Source organism: Leucoraja erinacea, chromosome 28 (genome assembly GCF_028641065.1).
Source record: "Leucoraja erinacea ecotype New England chromosome 28, Leri_hhj_1, whole genome shotgun sequence".
Classification (NCBI taxonomy): domain Eukaryota; kingdom Metazoa; phylum Chordata; class Chondrichthyes; order Rajiformes; family Rajidae; genus Leucoraja; species Leucoraja erinaceus.
In genome coordinates this window covers 12,505,664-12,527,914 of record NC_073404.1, presented here as the reverse complement: position 1 = coordinate 12,527,914, position 22,251 = coordinate 12,505,664, and the positions used below count along the sequence as shown (strand labels likewise).

At 49.7% G+C, this 22,251-nt stretch overlaps 1 protein-coding gene across 1 annotated transcript in view; it reads right to left on the bottom strand.

Annotated features, from left to right (window-relative positions):
* Window positions 1-22,159, bottom strand: part of LOC129710453 (Na(+)/citrate cotransporter-like) — a 30,310-nt gene extending 8,151 nt beyond the window's left edge. The window contains exons 1-10 of the mRNA XM_055657408.1: window positions 22,122-22,159; window positions 17,157-17,274; window positions 16,392-16,520; window positions 14,091-14,227; window positions 8,688-8,902; window positions 7,478-7,673; window positions 5,699-5,821; window positions 4,399-4,611; window positions 1,535-1,778; window positions 346-495 (exon numbers count right to left, since the gene is read on the bottom strand). Coding sequence (XP_055513383.1) covers window positions 346-495; window positions 1,535-1,778; window positions 4,399-4,611; window positions 5,699-5,821; window positions 7,478-7,673; window positions 8,688-8,902; window positions 14,091-14,227; window positions 16,392-16,520; window positions 17,157-17,274; window positions 22,122-22,159 — 1,563 coding nt within the window. The remainder of the gene's footprint in view (window positions 1-345; window positions 496-1,534; window positions 1,779-4,398; window positions 4,612-5,698; window positions 5,822-7,477; window positions 7,674-8,687; window positions 8,903-14,090; window positions 14,228-16,391; window positions 16,521-17,156; window positions 17,275-22,121) is intronic.
* Between the last annotated feature and the right edge of the window lie 92 nt (window positions 22,160-22,251).

Genomic DNA, 22,251 nt, shown 5'->3' with positions numbered 1-22,251 from the left:
ATGGAAGTAGAAATGATTGTGCAAGAGAGAAATAAACAAAGTGCAGAATTATAGTGCGGCAGGGAAAGTGTAGATTAAAAAAATGCAAGGGCTGCAACAAGGTAGATTGGAAGACTGGGAACATATCCTTAGCGTATGAGACATCTGTAAAGTAGTCTGACAACATTGGGGAAGAAGCTGTTCCTAAAACTGGTGTGACGTGCTTTCAAGTTTTAATATCATCTGCCCAAAGGGAGGGGGGTGAAGAGGGAATGACCTCTGAATTCCTGAAGCTTGTGAAACCGATGGTGAGAGGGCGTGGGTGTGTGATCGCTGGGACCGGCAGTGTCTAGTTGTCAGTGTTACCTCACATCCTTGGACCAGGGCAAAGCCTCCTCCCATCAGCAGCACCACATTCCAGGGCAGCTTCCGCTGGACCTCTTTCCATTCCAACAGTCGGCCAGAGCGGTGATCCTTCTGTTCCCTGGAGTCAATGCCTGTGGAGGAAGGAAGGACAGCATGGCCAATGTATTAGTGGCAGGGCAGAATGGTGGGATTGGGATTGTGAGCAAGGGCTCTTGTCTGAGTGATGTTACCCTCACGGTCCAGAAGTGTCCACATTTGTTACTCCACCCAACGCCGTAAAATGTCCTCTTCCCAGATATTCCCAATTTCCTTACACATAACACAAGTCTCTGGCACTGTGAGGCAGTGGCTCTACCAGCTGCACCACTCAATACTGCCTCAATATGTGGAACAAATAGGAAGGATTGATGAGGGCTCATGGAATGTCAAGAAATGTAGTCAATGAGACCCCTGTCCAGGATGGTCAGCCATGGACAAACAATGTGAGCTGAATTTACCTGTTTCCGTGCTGGAAGACCAAAAGCTCACTGTGAATCTGTGCGAGGTCGCACACCGGGTCTTGGTGTTAGGTGATGTAAGGCCCCGCTCCAAGAGCTCTTCGACCCCGCAACTCGGGCGGGAGAAGTGGCCGTTGCGAGACCCCAAAGAAAAGTCGGGTCTCCCTCCAGGGACCCCGGGCTCCCAGTGCCAGCCGTCCACACCAGACCCGCAATTTGGAGGCCGCTGCGCGAGAGTCCACCACCGCTCCACCCCGCTCTGGACTGCATCTCCGACTGGGGAGGCGGAGTGGGCGGAGTCGTCGGAGGCCACTTTACCTGAAGCAACAACTCACCTTGGGACCACCGAGAATAGTAGACCTCTGGACAGGCACTGGGCCCCGGATGGACACTAGGCCCCTGGACACTGGGCTCCTAAGATCATGGGCCTCTGGACTTCTGAACACTGGGACTCTGGACAGTGGCCTGTGATCACTGGGCCCCGAGACACACTGGGCCCCTGGATGGACACTGGGCCCCGGATGGACACTAGGCTTCTGGGCACTGGGATCCTAGATCCTGGGCCTCTGGACACTAGGCTCCTGGACAGTGGCCTGTGATCACTGGACCACCAGACACACTGGGCCCCTGGACATGGGGAAGAAAGACCTCCGGGCAATGGGTCTCTGGACAGCCTCAGCACTGGGCCTTTAGACCCTGGGGCCACTGGACAGAGAAACTAAGCGTTGCACCTCCACACACTGGGGCCACAGCACAAACTGATGGACACTAGGACCTCTGGGCACTGTGCTCCCGATCACGTCCTCTGGCAGACACTGACCTGGCTCAGCCGCAATTGCCTTGTTCCAGGCCCAGCCTTTGAGCCGTGGCCTGTGAGACGGTATTATAAACATGAGAACCGTGATGAACATCCCCACTGTGGCGTTGGTGACAAACCTGAAACAAACAGAGGTCAGTTAGTGTGCAGCTGGCAGGACATGTCCAGGGCACCACAGCGTGGTGGGCACTAGGGGCACGGGAGATCTGGTCACTGTCAGTGATCCTGACCGAGAGTGTGTGGGATCACACCATCCCCAGCCAACAATTGGCCTGTCAGGGAACCACCCTGCCTGAGGACATCTCTTGCCGCCCCTGATTAGGCCTGGTCTTTTCTTGTTTCCAATTTCTCCACCCCTAGAAACAGTCTGAAGAAGGGTCCCGACCTGAAACGTCACTCATCCCTTTTCACCAAAGATGCTGCTTGACCCACTAAGTTACACCAGCTTGTTGTATCTAAACCAGGGGTGGGGGACCTGCGGCCTTCTGGGCCATTAAATGCAGCCGTTTGAATGAATACAAATTTTGTAGAACTAATCCTTTTATTTTTATTAATATGTTTTTGTTTGTCTTTTATTATTTTTATTTTAATCTTAAAATGAACGTATTTAAAATACCAAAGAGTAAAAGAAGATTCAACGAAACAATCCTCCCCGACTGATGGCCACAATTAAAACATTAGTAAGTCATGAGGGCTATTTTAACACCCGTTATGCTCATGATTTAGTTCTAATGAGACTCTAGAATGTATGTTAACCTCCCTGCCTGACTGGTTACTTTAACCTCCCTGCCAGGCTGGTTGACGACAGGGAAAATGTCGGGGAGAGTCCACTGGCCGTCCAGTCTTCAGTGTTATCAACTTTTGATAGCGGTGCACGTGGCCTTCCGTTTGTAAAGTGCTTTGGCTATCGCAGGGACAGAATTTTTTTATCTTTGCAAGAACAGATAGTTACATTTCATGAAGAACAGAATCAGTAATGTGAATTATTGAAAGAAACATTTCTGTGTGATACCATGTCAAAGTAAAATTACTTTAATGTTTCTTTGCAGAGTAAAACTAAGCCAATATATATGTGGCAAAAAAAACATCCAAGCATTTCGAAAAAATATATATATTTTTTCAAAACTTCTTCAAAATGAAAATTTCAGATGAAAATTTCCCCCAGTTACTAGTTAGCGAAGGTCATTGATGAGCTGGAGGATTCATGCAAATCATTTGAAGGATACGCAGCTGTTATAGACATTAATTAAAGGACACAATGAAAGATTCACAGACTTTGAGAATGGCAGAGTTAACTTGATGGACCGAATGGCCTAATTCTGCTTCAACCACTTATGACCTTCTGACACTGTGTCCGCGCCGACCAGCGATCCCCGCACACTTACATTGTCCTACACACGAGGGACAATTTACAATGATACCAATCCAATTAATGTACAAACCTGAGATAGACATTAAATGCTGGAGGAATTCAGCGGGTCAGACGACATCTCTAGAGAAAAGGAATAGGTGACATTTCGGGTCGAGACACTTCTTCAGACCTTGACCCAAAATGTCACCTATTCATTTTCTCCACAGATGCTGTCTGACCCTCTGAGTTACTCCAACTTTTTGTGTCTATCTTTGGTGAAATTAACATCTGTAGTTCTTTCATACACATTTAACCTACAAACCTGTACATCTCTGGAGTGTTGGAGGAAACCAGAACTCCTGGAGAAAACCCACTCAGTCATGAGGAGAACGTACAAACTCCGTACAGACAAGGTATAGTCAAGTTAGATCCCTAGTCTCTGGCAATGTAAGACAGCAACTCTACCGCTGTGCCACCGTGCCACCCAAGGTCCTTGGAGGCTAGAAAATTAGGGGTAACCTGATTTAAACATGTAAGACGTTTTCACTGCTGGTGAATGTTTTCACAGACAAGAGGGTTTTGCCTGAGCCGACTGCCTGCTCCTATTCTGGGCTTACATCCACGCCCGTTTGTCCTTGGAGAGAGAGCACATGGTGTCCATGGGGGCTTTGGAAGCCTTCCGAGAACAGTTGGCTCTGTGGGGCTTCGTGCCCCCAGGATATGGCTGACATTGTTGTCATTTGAGGGCCATTGTTTGCAAACTGCACGGACAGCAGTTTCGATTAATGTAATACAATGTTAATTGTGAATATGGAATTAAAATTCCTTGTTTTGGGTAAAATAGGAAATGGGAGCCGTGCATCTACGGATCAGCTCAGACGTACAGTCAGCATTGACATGGCGGGCCGAAGGGCCTGGAACTGTTGTTGTACTCTAGAAACAAGGATCTGCAGATGCCGGTGTCAGGGGTACGGGACGAAGGAATCGTGGAATTCATTGTCACAGAAGGCTATAGAGGCTAAGATAATGGATATTTTTAAGGCAGAGATAGATATATTCTTGATTAGTACGGGTATCATTGGTTATGGGGAGAAAGCAGGACAATTGAGTTAGGAGAGACAGATAGATTAGCCATAATTGAATGGTGGAGTAGACTCAATGGGCCGAATGGTCTAATTCTGCTCCTAGAACTTTATGCCGGTTATTACACAAAGGGAAACTGGAATAACTCTGCAGGTCAGACACCATCTCTGGAGAACATAGATAGGTGATGTTTCGGGTCTACACCCTAAATGTGACCATGTTCTCTGGAGATACTGCCTGACCTGCTGTGTTACTCCAGCACTGTGTGTCCTTTAGCTGCTGTTGTGTCCGGTGTTGGGACTTACTTCTTGCCTTCAATGTTTAAGAGGGAGCCCCAGCCGGGCACAAAGCCCGGCTCCCTGGTGAACCAGAGGGTTATCAGCAGGATGACAAGGCCGAGGACTAGCTTCTCAGCGAAGGACATGAGGCCCAGTTTGCGGTATTCCCCCTGGATAATGCCGTAGGCCGCCTGCTCTATCGGCGAGTTCTTCCTACGACAACTCCGCAACCTTTGAAAACTACGGGTGAAACAAACAAAAAAACACTGAGAGGCTTTTACAGGCTCTGCTCCCCATCATTCCCGGCAGGGATGAGGTGACCCTGAGAATAGTTTTTGTCTCCTGGGTCCTCGCTGGCTGGTTTAACCCACAGTGCAGGCTTCATCTACTGCTAGGCCCCTCGTCCACCCCCGCAGGACAAGCTTCACCTGCTGCTAGGCCCCTGTTCTACACACACAGCGAAGGCTTCACTTGCCGCCAGGCCCCTGCTCCATGCCCGTAGTGCAGGCTTCACCTGAAGCAAGGCCCCTGCTCTACACCCGTAGTGCAGGCTTCACCTGCCATTAGGCCCTTGCTCCACACCCACCCCGCCTGCTGAATGCTCGTATGGTTGCCAACTGTCCTGTATTAGCCGGGACATCCTGTATATTGGGTTAAATTGGTTTGTCCCATACGGGAAGACCCTTGTCCCGTATTTGACTGCTACAGACTGTTCAGTCTGAAGAAGGGTTTCGGCCCGAAACGTTGCCTATTTCCTTCGCTCCATAGATGCTGCTGCAGCTGCTGAGTTTCTCCAGCACTGTTGTCTACCTTTGACTGCTACTACTCGGGTTGGGGGGACTGTTGGGTCGGAGCGCCGCATCTGGCCACGCCTCACCCGTCCCGACATAGTGCAGCCCATGGAGTGCAGCAGCAGCGCCTCGCCCTTGGCCCTGGCAGTCGGCAGCTCGGCCAGCTGTCCGACCTTTGTACCTTCGCATACCGCTGACACCACCGCCCCTCCTTCTCATGGCTGATCATCGGTTCATGATGGGGTGCCGGACTTAGCACGCGACATCGCGCGCGGGCCAAAATTCCACAGCTGGCCCGCTGGCTGGGCTTTGTGTGCAGTCCAGCACCCAGGCCAACATTATTCACCCAGTCACGGCTGAGTCGGTCAACGAATTGATGTTGAGATTTTTACCCTTATTTTGCCTTTCTGTCCCTTATTTGGGAGTGAAAAAGCTGACAACCCTTAATGCTCATCCACACTGAACCTGAACCACAAGCAATGGGCTGTAGCTTGGTGACAGACTAGCCAGGGTTCGCGCTCCGTGGTGTCACTCACTTCACTCCCAGGAACAGCAGGTGCAGCCAGAGCCAGCAGCAGGTCAGCATGATCAGCATGTTCGGGAAGGAAAAGCCAAACCAGGAGGCAAAGTTGATCACATCTCCATTGTCGGGGAAGATCCTTCAAAACCACAAGCATCCAGTCAGGAGGGAATCATCGAGTTCCATCACCCCCTCTGAGAGAACATGGGGGCTGACAGAGAAAGGGGGGGGAGGAAGGGGAGGGAAAGAGGGTGGGGGGAGAGAGGGGGGGGGGGGGGGTGGGAAGGGAAGGAAGGAGAGAGAGGGAGGAGGGAGACAGGGAGGAGGAGGGAGAGAGAGGGGGGAGGGAGAGAAGGGAGGGGAGGAAGAGAGGAAAGGGAGAGTGGCGAGGGAGGGAGGGAAATAGAGGGGAGGGAGGGAGAGAGCAGAGGGAGTGAGTGAGAGGGCTGGAGAAGGGTGGAGAGTGGGGGTGGAATGAGGGGGTGAAGAAAGGGGGTGGAGAGAGGGGAGGAAGAGAGAAAGATGGAGGGAGGGAGAGAGAGAAGAGATAGAGAGGGAGTGGGAGAGAGAATAGATAGAGAGGGAGCGAGAGGGGGGGAGGGAGAGACCGAGGGGAGCGAGAGAGGGGAGGGGGAGAGAGAGTGGAGGTAGAGAAACTGCAACCTGGGCCTGAGATTGGATTGACCGCTACCAATTAGATAAGATCATTGTGGGAGGGGGACTGTGAGCATGAGAATGGACTGGAGGCAGGTGGGTTTGAGATATGACCGAGGCAACACTTTTGAGCACCATATCCGAGGAAGGATGTGCTGGCTTTCGCGAGGGGCCAGAGGAGGCACAGGAATGAGTGGGTTAACCTATGATGAGTGTTTGTCAGCACTGGGCTTTTACTCGCTGGAGTTTGGAAGGATGAGGGGGTACCTCATTGAAACATACAGAATAGTGAAGGCCTGGACAGAGTGGATGTGGAGGGGATGATTCCACTAGTCGGAGAGTCTAGGATTAGAGGTCAGCCTCAGAATTAAACAACGTTCTTTTAGGAAGGAGGTGAGGTGACATTTCTTAAGTCAGAGGGTGGTGAATCTGTGGAATTCTTTGCCACTGAAAGCTGTGGAGGCCAAGTCAGTGGATATTTTTAAGGCAGAGATCAATAGTTTCTTGATTAGTATGTGTGTCAGAAATGGGCAGAAAGCAGGAGAATGATGTTTTGATGGAGAGATAGATCAGCCATGATTGAATGGCGGCGTAGACTTGATGGGAAAAATGGCATAATTCTACTCCTATTCCTTACGACCTTATGACCCTATGAACCTGAAAATGGTGCCACTGGTAAGAAGGATGGTGAGGGAGGTTCTTTAGCACACTGGCCTTCTTCAGTCAGGGCATTGAGTGAAGGAGTTGGGACGTTGCGTTACAGTTGTACAAGATATTGGTGAGTCCACACATGGAGAATTGCGTTCAGTTTTGGCCACCCTGTTGTAGGATAAATTTCATTAAACTGGAAAAAGTGCAGAGAAGATTCACAAGGATGCGACAAGGACCCAGGGACTTGAGTTATAGGGGGAGGTTGGGCAGGCTAGGACTTAATTCCTTAGGACGCAGGAGGCTGAGGGGTGAATGTATAGAGGTGTATGTTAATAGATAGGGTGAATACAGTCTTTAATCCAGCATAGGGGAATTAAAAAACAGAGGACACAGGTTTATGGTGAGGGGGGAAAGACTAAATAGGAACCTGAGGGCAGCTTGGGGTGACTGGGGGGGGGGGGGGGGGGGGGGGGGGGAGGAAAACACTCACTGACTTAACAGCCCCTTCAGCACCTGGCTGGGGCCGGTGAGAGTGGCCGTGCCCCCAATACTGGCGGAGTAGCAGACACACAGGGAGAGCATCTTCTGTACCCGCGACTGCTCACTCTGCTCATCACTGTGCGGGACCACGGACACCCTTATCTCCACTTCAGCATCCTGAGTCTGAACCACCGGAGAGATCAAAGCTACAGCAAGGAGGTACAAGACACCCAATCAGGCAGCAACACACAACACAGAATAGGAACAGACCCTTCAGCCCACAGTATCCATGCTAAGCATGATGTCATGTTAGAGTAATCTCCTCGGCCTGCACATCATCCGTGTCCCTGCATTGTATCTGCCTCCAACATCACCCCCAGCAGCAGATTCCAGGCACCCACAACTCTCCGTGTAAAAGACATCTAGTCTGAAGAAGGGTCTTGACCCGAAACATCACCCATTCCTTCTCTCCAGAGACGTTGCCTATCCCGCTGAGTTACTCCAGCTTTTTGTGTCTATCTTCAGTTTAAACCAACACCTGCAGTTCCTTCTTACACAGCTCATAACCCACCCGCAGCTGAGGAGGGGATGGGCGGAGGTCCAGGCATGGTGGGACAGGGGAGCCCAGCATCTGCGGACCCCCTGACCAATCATGTGTTCAGAAGATCCAGGATTATCTGCTCCGGGCAGCTCACTGGGGAGGTCTAAAGCCTCTGAACCGAGAGTGTGTGGCGGGGTCTGGCAGGACAACCTTTGGTCCGCATACCCCACAGGGAGTTCCTCACTCCTCACAAACCCCACAGGGATGTTCCCATTCCCCAAATACCCCATCTTGGCTTGTTCCCTACATAGCCCACCGGAGGTCCTCCACCACAAATAACCACCGGGAGGTCCTCATTCCCCACACATCACTCACGGAGGTCCCCTTGGGGACCACATACCCAAGTGTGGGTCTTTGTCCCCTACATACCCCATTGAGTTGTCCCCTTAGTTTCACATATCCACTTGGGGGACCACATTCCCCATATACCCCACAGGGAGGTTCCCCTTGTTCTCCACATAGCCACAGAGAGGTTCTCACTTCCCACATATCCCACACGGAGGTTCTCATTCCCTACATATCCCACAGGTCCTCGTCCTCGCATACCCCACAGGGAGGTGATTGTTCCCCACAAACCCCAGCAGGAGGTCCTCATTCGTCACAGGGAGCTGCCTCCCACCTGGTTGATTCTCTTCATCTGTGGCATCCTTCTCCTCCAGTTGCTGCTCTCCGGTGGTCTGTCCGTGTCCCTGCTCTGGATCTCCCGGCTGTGTGGTGGTGGTGCTGAGCAGGTCCAGCACGGCCTGGGTGATGGGCACCATCATGGCGGCGGTGGCCGTGTCACTGATCCACATGGAGAGGAACGCCGTGACGCCCATGAAGCCCATCATCAACCTGGGCAGGACACAGATGACAAGGCCGGTTCATGAAGGCAACCCTCCCGCTGACACGTTCACCCCTTCTCACTACATCAATCCACCCTTCCGGGAATCAACGCAGGAGATTGCTGGAAGCACTCAGCAAGTCAGACAGCATCTGTGGAGAGAGACACGTTTAATGTTTCAGCTTCAAGAACCTGCATCAGAACAGGCAAGGAAAGGGGTTGGTTCAGAGAGCGACAGCATGGAAACATGCCCTTCGGCCCACTGAGTCCATGCCAACCATCGATGTGTAGGATAGCATTGGTGCGTGGGGATTGCTGGTCGGTGTGAACACAGTGGGCCAATTTCCTCACTGTATCTCTAAACTAAACAATAGACAATAGGTGCAGGAGCACGCCATTCAGCCCTTCGAGACAGCACCGCCATTAAATATGATCATGCACAATCAGTACCACATTCCTGCCTTCTCCCCTAGGTTCTAAGTTATTAGTGTTTAAAAAATGTTAGATTCTTTATCTTGAAGGCCACGCCCCTTCCGGAGGGACTATAAAACCTGGAAGTGTGGAGGTGTCTCAGTTCTCTGCAAGATGGGGGAGCGAGTGGTCGCAATTCTCAGTCTGAGCTGTGAGTAACACTGAACACATGTCTACTAAACTGAGTGGTTTTACTGACCTGTCAGTGCCCTTAATGTATTTTGAAAATGTAGTTTGAAAATGCTAAAGACATGTTGCCTTTGGTTTGAAAGTGCTAAAGCTGTGTAATCTAATTAAAGCTGCCTTGCCTAATTAAAGCGGCCTTGCCTAATTAAAACTGCGGCCTTGGCCAATTAAAACTGCCTTGCCAATTAAAACTGCCATGGCCAATTAAAACTGCCTTGCCTAATTAAAACTGCCTTGCCTTTATATTGATTTTAGAAAAAATGCTACTACGCACGGCTGTGATTTTTGACCATCTTACTCAGAGTCCCCCTCCGCTCATCAGGTGCCGAGGATTTTTCCCATCGATGTAAAATAAAAGTTATTAGTGTTTTAAAAATGTTGAGATTCTCTCTCCTGTTAATCATGCCATGAGGGCCACGCCCCTTCTAGTGGGAGGGACAATAAAACCCGGAAGTGTGGGCATGGCTCAGTCTCTGCAGGATGTGGTAGGGAGAGGTCACGACTCGCTGTCTTTAATGGCCTTGCACCCTGCTTGAAATGGTATGAAACTGCACTTGAATTTGGTGGCCTTGCACCCTGCTTGAAGTGGTATGAAACTGCACTTGAATTTGGTGGCCTTGCACCCTGCTTGAAGTGGTATGAAACTGCACTTGAATGGTATGAAACTGCATTAGAATTTTGCACCCTGCTTGAAATGGAATTTCAAGGAATAGCCGTGAGTCAACTGCCAGCCCACCAGCCGTGAGTAAGTGAGCTGCTAGCACAACAGGCTTGAGTGACTGAGCCACCAGCCCAAGAATTCATTCAGCCCAGTCCATACTAGCCCTCTGGAAACCAGTCCCTTCAGCGCACAATACCCATACTGGCGCTCCAGAAAGCCCCCACCCCACCGGCCACCAATATTGGAATTGGTGGAGAGGTGGAATATTGCGTTGGGATACCAGCCCTCCCGTGTGATGCTGGGACCCAATGGGTCCCAGTCTAGTAATCTAGTATATGTTTCAATAAGTTTCCTCTCATCCTTCTAAATTCCAGAGTATAAAAGCCCAGCCACTGCATTCTCTCAGCATATTACAATCCCGCCATTAACCCCGTGAACCTACGCTGCATTCCCTCAATAGCAAGAATGTCCTTCCTCAAATTTGGAGACAAAAATTGCACACAAAGGTGCGGTCTCACTAGGGCCCTGTACAACTGCAGAAGGACCTCTTTGCTCCTATACTCAACTCCTCTCGTTATGAAGGCCAACATGCCATTCACTTTCTTCACTGCCTGCTGTACCTGCATGCTTACTTTCATTGACTGATGAACAAGGATACCCAGATCCCGTTGTACTTCCCTTTTTCCAAACTTGACATTTTGAAAATAATTTTTCTTCCACATTAAACTGCATCTCTGCCCACTCACCCAACCTGTCTCAGTCACCCTGCATTCTCATAGCATCCTCCTCGCAGTTCACACTGCCACCCAGTTTTGTGTCATCTGCAATCTGTTAAGGTTACCTGTAATCCCTTCATTTAAATGATTTATATTGCAGATAGCTGCGGTCCCAGCACCGAGCCTTGCGGTACCCCACTAGTCACTGCCTGCCATTCTGAAAGGGACCCGTTAATCCCTACTCTTTGTTTCCTGTCTGCCAACCAATTCCCTAACCATGTCAGCACTCTACCCCCAATACCATGTGCCCTAATTTTGCCCACTAATCTCCTATGTGGGACCTTATCAAATGCTTTCTGAAAGTCCAGGTGCACTACATCCACTGGCTCTTCCTTGTCCATTTTTCTAGTTACATCCTCAAAAAATTCCAGAAGATTAGTCAAGCATGATTTCCCCTTCGTAAATCCATGCTGACTTGGACTGATCCTGTTACTGCTATCCAAATGTGCCGTTATTTCATCATTTAATCTTTCAGACTCCAGCATCTTCCCCACCACCGATGTCGGGCTAATTCCCTGTTTTCTCTCACCCACCTTTCTAAAAAGTGGGATAACATTAGCTCCCCTCCAATCCACAGGAACTGATCCTGAATCTATAAAACAGTGGAAAATGATCACCAATGTATCTACAATGTATTTCTCGAGCCACTTCCTTAAGTACCCTGGGATGTAGACTGTCAGGCCCTGTGGATTTATCAGTCTTCAGTCCCATCAGTCTACCAACACCATTTCCTGCCTAATGTGGATTCCTTCAGTTCCTCCGTCACCCTTGATCCTCTGGCCACTAGTACATCTGGAAGATTGTTTGTGTCCTCCTTAGTGAAGATGGATCTAAAGTACCTGTTCAACTCATCCCCCATTTCCTTGTTTCCCACAATAAATTTCCCCTTTTCAGTGTTCAAGGGTCCAACTTTGGTCTTAACTAATTTTTTCTCCTTCGCATACCTAAAGAAGCTTTTACTGTCCTCCTTTATATTCTTGGCTAGATTACCTTCGTACCTCATCTTTTCCCCCCGTATTGCCTTTTTAGTTATCTTTTGTTGCTCTTTAAACGTTACCCAATCCTCTGGCTTCCTGCTCATCATTGCTATGTTGTACTTCTTCTCTTTTATTTTTATACTGTCCCTGACTTCCCTTGTCATCCACGGTCGCCCCTTACCCACCAGCTCCACAGCGGTAACCATGAAGCCGGCACCATGGAGAAGCGGGCAATCACAGGCCCCGCTGTGGGCTCCAGATCAACAGCTGCATCCAACAGGATCACCCAGGAAAGCAGCCAACACTGTTTCACCGACCCTTCCACTCTACAGCTCAGCCCACTCAGTCCCATTCATGAAGACTCCCGCTCACAGAAATCCCCCACCCCATACACAGAACAGTCTTCATCCAGGGGGGATGACCTTGCGTCTTCATTGACAGACAGTGGTGAAGAGCGATGACCCTTGTGTGTGGAGGAACGTTCACAGGTGTACACATCTCTGAAGATGTGTGCTGGATCCAGGCATGTCAATGCAATCACAACATAAGCCCTACTTCCTTGGAAGATTGTTGAGATTCTGACCCATCAGGAACGGTTGACTTCTGAGCATGCACGCTGGCATCTTACGTGCTTCCCTGCCAGCCAGCAACATCACGGGTGTGTAGGTGTGGGGTCGATTGGGAACGCCGTCCAAATGACGACGGTGACGCGAGACCTGCGCAGGATTCAGCCGGGACACAGTCTAAATGGCTGCAGTCATTTTACAAAAGTTTGGGTGATATACCATGTTCAAAATTAGTTGGTACTATTAAATTACTTACTCCGCTGCTGTCATAGTTCCGGGCAATACACAACAGATTCAGTATGTCGGTCAATGCTTCTATAGGTGCTTGGTCAAGAGTACATTGACTGGTTGTGTCACGGTCTGGTTCGGCAAACACTCAAGAACAAAGGAGATCACAGCGAGTGGTGGACATTTCCTGGCCTATTACAGGTACTGACCTCCCCACCATCGAATATAGGAGGCAATGCCTCAAAAAGGCAGACAATATCATCAATGACCCAAACCACCCTGGCCATGCTCTCATATCGCTGCTACCATTGGGATGAAGGTACAGGAGTCTGAGAACCATGACCACCAGGTTCAAGAGCAGCTTCTTCTCAGCAAATGTTAGGTTCTTGTCCAACAGTGATCACAACTACCTCAGCACCAAACTACCGTGGACTTTGTTTTAGTTGCATTATATACTTTTACCATTATGGTCTGATTTCCTTGTATAACTGATCATTTATTGTGTTGTTGTTTATTGTATGCTAGACTAAGTGGGAGGCATTGGGTCCCAGTCACCTGGGAGGCCTGGTCCCCCAACGAAACCCATCGCAACGCAATATTCCCACACTCATAGTCCCCAACTGCACAAGCGTGGCCCATTTCCCCTCATCCCACAGCACTCCCTCTCCCTCCTCTTCATGTGTGTGAGGGGAGGGAAGTGGGGTGTGTAGCGTCGGGTGTGTAGAGTGGGGCGTGGGAGGGGGGTGTGTGTGGGCGGGTTGTGGGTGGAGGAGGTTGTGTGGGTGGAGGAGGTTGTGGGGGAGGGAGTGTGGGCAAGGGGGGGTTGTGGGGGAGGGGAATGTGTGGGCAGGGGGTTGTGGGGGCAGGGGATGTGTGGATGGGAGAAGTTGTGGGGAGAGAGCTTGGAGAAAAGACAGGGAAGAGCCATGGGGGAGAGGGGGGTATCATGGAGGAGGGGGCAGGAGCCAGCGAGGGGGATCCGAGGGGAAGAGGCTGGAGCTGGTCTTGCGATGGGGACTCACAGTGAGCACTGGTTGTTCTGCTCCACCAGGATCAAGGTCTTCGCTTTCCATTTGGCGACATCAGCGTTAAGATCAGAGTTTTAGTTATGTATAGATATATAGATAGAAGATAGATAGATAGAAGATTTACTTATGTTATTATCCGAAAGAGGCCCTAAAGCTGCAGCAGGTGAGAATTTTGTAGTTTTGTTGCTGGTGAATATGACAATTAAAATTAAATTCTCTTGAGCATTGTATGTGCTGGGACATTTACTACACGTGCGATGCTGGGAACACTGACGCCCCCTTAAAACCAAGCGGTCAGAGTCTTACAGAGCGGGCTGGACGCCAATCAAGAGGAGGGCTCGCAGTGCGATGCGCTTGTGGAGGTTGCAGGTCTCCACGGCCACTGCCACCATTAACCCGCCGAGGAATAGCATGCTGGTGTCTTTCATGTACTGCTTGCACACCTGTAACGAGAGACACAGGCGGAGTGAGCTTGGTTCTACGCCCTCCCGAGGACAGGGCAGCTCTGCACTGCAACAGTGGCTCTGTGGGCAGAGGTTCCATTGGCATTGAGAGTGATGTGTGCAGAGTTACCCGTCTCACAGACAGCAGCGGGTTTGGGCAGAGTTGCCTGTTGCACAGACAGTAGTGGTCTGTGTGCAGAGTTGCCTGTTGCACAGACATTGGTGGTCTGTGGGCATTTAGCTGTATACAGACATTGGTGGGATGGTCTGTGGACAGGGCCGTCCGTTGAACAGACAATGCTGCCTGTCACGGACTCACCAGCTGCCTGACACTTCAGAAGAGTACCATGTTTACAGAGTGTGCAAGGTTGCATCCCCTGTTTGTATCTAGAGGGGCTGCCCCTCAGAGTTTGGCTGAACTTTAGCCCCACGCTCCTGATCTTTGGTCATCCAGTACAGAGGGAGGTCGTGGGAGGAAGTCATGGCAGCGGGCAGTCGAGGGTTCTGCCCGATCCGACTGCTTGTCCCTATTCCAGGCCAACGTTCGTGTCCATGGAGAGGGAAAATGCGAGAACCCTGGAGTGCTTCGTTGAACATTGGTCATCGTGTGGGGATTGCTCTCTTTAATTTGTATCTTCTTCCAAAACGCTTCCCATTTTCACACATGCTACTCACATTTTTTCCGCGGATGGAGTATCTTCCCGTCGCATTTCAACCTATATTTCTGAATTTACTAACCTTTTAAAAACAGCTTCAAATTATTAAAGTTTTCAAAGTTCTAATTTCGAGGAAAATAAATCCGACTGACGTCACAATTCACTCGCAAGGCAGGACGAGATACTCCACGCGGGAGTGGCACTCGAGTTCTCCAACGACATTTTCAAGCTCGGGACTTGGGATGGGGCTGTGACCAGCGCCGAAAAAGAAGCCGCCAGTGGAACCAAGGATGAGGGTTGTCGACGTCCGCCCGTTGCCTGGTGGGAAGGCTGGGCCTGTGCTGGAGCAGAGCCTGGAGTGAGGGTCGAACCCGGGGCTTGAGATGGGGCTGTGACTGCCGCCGAAAAAGAGACTCCAGCCCAGAAATGAAGTCGGGGCTGGACTGGAGATCATGCAGCGGTTGAGCTCTCTGCCCCCCTCCCTCTCTACCCTCTTCTTCTCTATCCCCTTCCCCTCCCTCTCTACCCCCCTCACCTCCCTCTCTCTCTCGAACCCCTCCCTTTCTACCCCCTCCATCTCCACCCCCCTCCCCCTCTAGCCGCGCAGTTTGGAGCTATGCATGAGTGGATAGGCCAGGGGATGGGGAAAAGGAGCGAATGAATAATATTAATATAATATCAGGGGAGGTTAGTGTTTGTGTGTAGGGGTTGGTTAGTGTGTGTGTGATGCCGCAGGCTGCCCTCTCCCCCCCCCGCAACCGTGCCTTGAGGGGATGGGACCCAACGGGTCCCACTTGGCCCAGTATGTAATAACAGCTGATTGTTACGGAAAAGTACTGTCTGTTATTTAGTCATGTGGGTGGTCTGTGGGTGTTGCTGCCTGTTGTACAAACAGCCGGGGACTATTAGTGCTGAGAGCAGGCATTCCCACTGTTGCTGGTGATCTCCACACACACAGTGGCAGACTGATGTTGGTCACGATGTCAGGAAGACTCCTCTGCTGGGTTGTGAACCAGTAATCACTGTTTGAACAGGTTGGGCCTGGCTCCAATCACGAAAGCCCAGCTCACCTTCTCTCTGACCTGGTTCAGACAAGATCCACCCCAGCGCTCTACTGGACGGTAGTGACGTGGTACAGCGACACATCGGTAGAGTTGCTGCCTCACAGAGCGAGAGACCTGGATTTGAACCTGACTATGGATGATGTATTTATGGAGTTTGTATGTTGACCACGTGGGTTTTCTCCGGGTGCTCCGGTTTCCTTCCACATTCCAAAGATGTATAGGATTGTAGGTTCAATGGCTTCCGTAAATTGTCCTTTGTGTATAGGATACAACTAATTTACAGGGCATCGCTGGTCGGAATGGACTCAGTGGGCCGAAGGGGCTGCCTCCACGCTGTATCTCTAAACCAAACTAAACTAAAACACTCTAAGGTGAGGAAATGTACTGATCACATGACAGTTCTATTTGCAGGTTCTGGTCGAGTGAGATGAGAAACAACCTTACTTCCTTGGACGTCATGATTCCGAACATTGGGAAGAGGACAACAGGAAAGATGGCAATGACAGGCGGAGGGATGACCTCGGTGCTCCAGTACACGGCCATCAGCATCACGATGAATGCAAAGTAGGCTTCCTGTAGGAAAGGAGAGGAAGGCAGTGGGAAAAGCACAGCCAAGATGGGAATTCCTCCCCTCATCTCCCCTTTTCCCACGTCTTCTCCCATGGGAGAAGGAAACAGAAGACTCATCCTTGCAGGGAAGTGTTGATAAGGTAAATTATATTAATTTACTTGAGTAAGGTAAATGACTAAAGGTTCGACTTGTCAACGGAAACTAAGCAAGTTCTCATGAAAGGCGGTGGGCGGGTATGGAGTTTGGGCTTGTTCGATGTGTCATTTCCCATAATGAAACGCCTGGATAGAGTGAATGTGGAGAGGAGATTCTAGGATCAGAGGCCATAACCTCCGAATTAAAGGTGTTACCTTTAGAAAGAGATGAGAAGAAATTCTTTAGAGAGTGGTGAATCTGTGGAATTCATTGCCAGAGACGGCTGTGGAGGCCAAGCCAATGGATATTTTTAAGGTGGAGATCTGGTAGGTTCTTGATTAGTACAGGTGTCAGGGATTATGGTGAGGAGGCAGGAGAATAGGGTTGAGAGGGAATGATAAGTCAGCCATGAATGAATGGCGGAATAGATTGGACCGATTGGCCTAATTCCACTTATAGTACATGTGAACATGATCACCAGGCTGGACTGACAATGTAATTACCCGATCGAGCCCCTGATATCTTGGAGCAGCAACATCCCTCAGGTCAATCCCTCCTGCCCTCTCCATCCCCTGGACACTTGCCGAGCGGGAATACAAACGGGAGACAACCAGCCGGGGACTGTGAAGAAGAGGGCAGGTGAGTGGGTTAAATATTATTTATGAGATCCCAATGTTGCCGGTAAGGCCAGCGTTTATTGTACATCCCTAGTTATCCCCTTGAGGAGATGCTGGAGAGCTGCCATCTTGAATCGCTGGAGTCCTTCCAGTGAAGAGGTGCTCGTCTGCTGTTGGGGAGGGTACTCTAGGATTTAGACCCAATGATGATGAACGAACGGTGATGGTGAACTAGTGGGAATGGTGGGGAACCTGGAAATGGTGAGTTAATTTGAGTTGGGTTTAGTTGAGTTGAGGTTAGTGTCACATGTACCAAGGTACAGTGAAAAGCTTTTGTTGCATGCTAACCTGTCAGTGAAAAGGCAGTACATGATTACAATCAAGCCATCCACAGTGTTGAGACACATGATTAAAGGGAAGAGGGTGAATAACGTTCAGTGCAAGATAAAGCCAGTAAAGTCATAGTGATAGTGTAGAAACTGGCCCTTTGGGCCAACTTGCCCACACCAGCCAACATGTCCCAGCTACACTAGTAGCACCTGCATATTGGTGAATCTTCCTCCAAACCTGTCCTATCCATGTACATGTCTGTTTCTTAAAAGTTGGAATAGTCCCTGCCTCAACTACCTCCTTTGGCAGCTTGCTCCTTTGGGTGAAGTCCGATTAGAGATGGTCCGAGGGTCTCCAATGAGATAGGTAGTAGCTCTGGACTGCTCTCTGGTTGTTGTAGGATGGTTCCGTTGCATGAGAACAGCTGGGAAGAAACTGTCCTTGATCTGAAGGTGTGTGCTTTCACACCTATACCTTTCACTCGATGGGAGAGGGGTGCTCTAAAAGATGGTACCTGATGTCCCAGTGCTGCTCAGAGGCAGGAACGTGGGTTCGGGGAAGCTGGATTTATCTGGATTTTCAGAAGACCTTTGATAAAGTGCTGCACATGAGGCTGCTAATGAAGATGAGAGCCCATGATATCAGAGGTAAGATACTAGCATGGATAGCAGGTTGGCTGTAGGGCAGAAAGCAAAGAGTGGAAATAAAGCAGGCTTTTTCTGGGTGGCTGCCATAGGGGTCGGTACTGGGGCCCCTATTCTTCACGTTATATAAAGTATCTATGATTTGGATGAGGGAATTAATGACTTTATGGCCAAGTTTGCAGATGATATGAAGATAAGTGGAGGGGCAGGTAGCGTAGAGAAAGCAGGCACTCTGCAGAAGGACTTGGACAGGTTGGGAGAGTGGGCAAAGAAGTGGCAAATGGAATAGAGCATAGCAAAGTGTGGAGTCTTACATTTTGGTAGTAGGAATAAAGGCGTAGACTATTTTAAAATGGGGAAAGGGACGTCGGAGTGCTGGTACAAGATTCCCCCAAAAATTAGTTTGTAAGTCAAATTGTAAGGAAGGCAAACGCAATGCCAGCATTTAATTTGAAAGACCAAGAATAGGCACTGGTAAGACCAATAAGGCACTGGTAAGGCCACCTTTGGAATATTATGAGAACTTTTGGGTATCATAATTGAAGAAGGATGTGCTGGAGTTGGAGAGGGTCCAGAGGAGGTTTATGACAATGATCCCATGAATGAGTGCGTTAACATATGATGAGCGCAGGGCCTGTAGTCGCTGTAGTTTAGAAGGATGAGGGGGAACCTCGTTGAAACTTACCGAATGGTGAAGGGCCTGGATAGAGTGGATGTGGAGAGGATGTTTCCACTAATGATAGATTCTAGGACTAGAAGTCATAGCCTCAGAATAAAAGGACATACCTTTCGAAAAGAGATGAATAGGAATTTCTTTAGTCAGAGGGTGGTGAACCTGTGGAATTCATTGTCACAGACGGCTGTGGAGACCAAGCCAATTGATATATTTAAGGTGGAGATGATAGATTCTTGATAAGTAAGGGTGTCTGGGTTATGAGGAGAAGGCAGGAGAATGGGGTTGAAAGGGAAAGGTAGGTCAGCCATGATTGAATGGTGGAAAGATAGGTCAGCCATGATTGAATTCTGCTCCTATGACATATGAACTTATGAGCAGACCGAGTATCTGGGGCAACTAAATGCAATGTTGTTTTTTCCATCAGGCAACTGGAGAATGTTCTATCAACCCCCTGACTTGTGCCTTTAGTTGAAGACACATGAGTGCAGATGCTGGAATCTTCAGCCAAGTACACGGTGCTGGTGGAGCTCAGTGGGTCAGGCAGCATCCAGGGAGGGAAATGGACAGACGTTTCAGATCAGAACCCGTCATCAGACTGAAGAAAGGTCCCGACCCGAAAGATAACCTGTCCTTACCCTTCACAGGTGTTTCCTGACCTGCTGAGTACTTCCAGCACTTTGTATTTTATGGTACAACAGGGGGGAAGGATTTAAATCAAGCCAAACCCTATTTTACTGAGATTCAGAAAAAGTTGTGGGATAATTTGCCTGGCCAGGTGAAATATGTCCCAGATTGTTGGATATAGTGAGGCAGGGAGTTTCAAATCCTACGCCCAACATTCAAATTCCGAGTAGTCAATATCTCCAACATCTCCAGGACCACCAAGAAAGCACACCCACGCCTCTACTTCCTTAAAGGCATAGGAAGTTTGGCATGCCCCCAATAACTCTCACCAACTTCTACAGATGTTCCATAGAAAGCATTTTATCGGGATGCATCACAGCTTGGTTCAGGAACAGCTTCATCCAAGACCGCAAGAAATTACAGTTAATTGTGGACACAGTACAACCATCACAGAAAATAACCTCCCTTCCATTGGCTCAATTTAAAACTCACACTGCCTCGGCATGGCCAACAGCATAATTAAGGATGAGTCGCACCCCGGCCACTCCCTCTTCTCCCCTCTCCCATTGGGCAAAAGCTATAAAAGTGTGAAAATGCACACCTCCAGATTCAGGGATAGTTTCTTCCCAGCTGTTATCAGGCAACTGAATCATCCTACCACACCAGAGAGCAGTGCTGAACTACTATCTACCTCATTGGTGACCATCAGACTATCTTTGATCGGACTTGACTGGCTTTACCTTGTACTAAACATTATTCCCTTATCATGTGTAACTTATCATACTGTAATTGGCTCGATTGTAATCATGTATTGTCTTTCCGTTGACTGGTTAGCATGCAACAAAGGTTTTTCACTGTGCACATGAACACTGCACACGTGACAATAAACTAAACTAATTTCCCTGACTACAGACCAAATGAAGGAGGATTGGAAGATGCTAATGTGGTGGTAAAGGGTCCTTCTTCAGACTGAACGTGGTAGGGTGGGAGAAAGATGGAAAAGAGAGGCATGACAAAGCCTGGCAAGTGATAGGTGGGCTCAAAAAGCTGGAGTAACTCAGCGGGTCAGGCAGAAAAGGAATAGGTGACGTTTCGTGTCGAGACGCTTCTTCAGATTGCCAGTCTGAAGAATGGTCTTGACCTGGAATGTCACCTATTCCCTTTTTTTTCGAGATGGAGGGGGTGAGCCATTGGTGGGGAGGGGAGTGAGGGGGGGGGAGAAGGGATGAGCCATAGGTGGAGGGGGAGTCTTGGTGGGGTGGAGGGGGAGTGAGCCGTTGGTGGGGGAGTGTCTTTGGTTTAAACCAGCATCTGCAGTTCTTTCCAACACAAGTGATAGGTTGAAACAGGGTGAGAAAGATTTGATTTGCAGATGAGTGGAGTAATCAGTGATTCCCAACCTGGGGCCATATGGCAAATTTCAGGGGGGGCACAGAAAAATGTTGGGATTTAGGGGGCCACAGGTTCAATGAAGGGGGCCACAGAGCTAATAAATTTCAGTTCTAATAAATTTAAATCTATGTAGTTGAAATATTTTTGATGTTTGTGGAATAGAATAAAAGAGAATATATGTGCAATTAATAGACACTGATATTTTTAATGGAAGGTATTATAATATTGAAGTCTTTTTTTTCCGCTAATAATGTCAGGGAGGGGCACAGAAAAATTAAAAGATCCAAGGGGGCCCATGAGCTAAAAAAGGTTGGGAACCACTGGAGTAAATGACAAAGGCTAGACGTGCAAAGGAGACAAAATGGTGTCAGATAAGGAGAGAGGAGGGAAATTTAAAACCGGAGGGAGAGATAGAGGTGAAAGAAGATGTGGAACGAGCTGCCAGAGGAGGTAGTTGAAGCAGAAACGATAGCAATATTTAAGAGACACTTGGGCAGTTGCATGGATAGGAAATGTTTATAGAGGGATATGGGCCAAACTAGGGCAGTGTTGATGCGGTGTCCTTGTTGGCATGGACAAATTGAGCTAAATCATCATTTCCATCGCCTGCCCCTGGCCCTAGACAGCGAGGAGGGGGCGACACACTGGAACTCCTCCACCTGTACGCCCAGGGGCAACATCTGCATCACTCAGTGCCCTTCACTCGTCGAGTGACCCCCCCGCGCAAATGAGAGAAAAGTTTAAGCTTTGCAAACCTACTCGCGCCGAACCTGGGAGTGAGCCACGGGAGGGGGGTCAGGGGAGGGGTCACTGATGTCGGGTGCTTACCTTGCTCCTCACGACGAGGGGCAGTGGCAGCAACACGAGGACTGGTAGAGTGAGAGTGAACGGCTGGCGGAGCGCCCTCAGGCACGACAGCATCTCCCCACAACTGGTCAGTCCCGGCTAACCCCCTCCTCTCCCCCAGCTAGGCTTCCCTCCACCAGCTAGGCCCGGCTCACCACATCGACTCAGCCCCTCTCCCCCGTGAACAGCCTCTTACCCCACCCGAGCCCCTCCCCCCCACCAACGGCTCCTCCCCCCCCCCCCACCCGAGCCCATCCCCCACCAACGGCTCCTCCCCCCCCCCCACCCGAGCCCATCCCCCACCAACAGCTCACTCCCCTCCCCCCCACAACGGCTCACCCGTTTAACTTGGTATCAATCTTGTTTGGTGCGGACATGGTGAGTCAAAGAGTCTGTTCCTGTTCTAGGTTCTGGTGATCATCATCCAAACACTTCTTACACTGTCAGTGACTGCTTCCCCAGTCTCTCT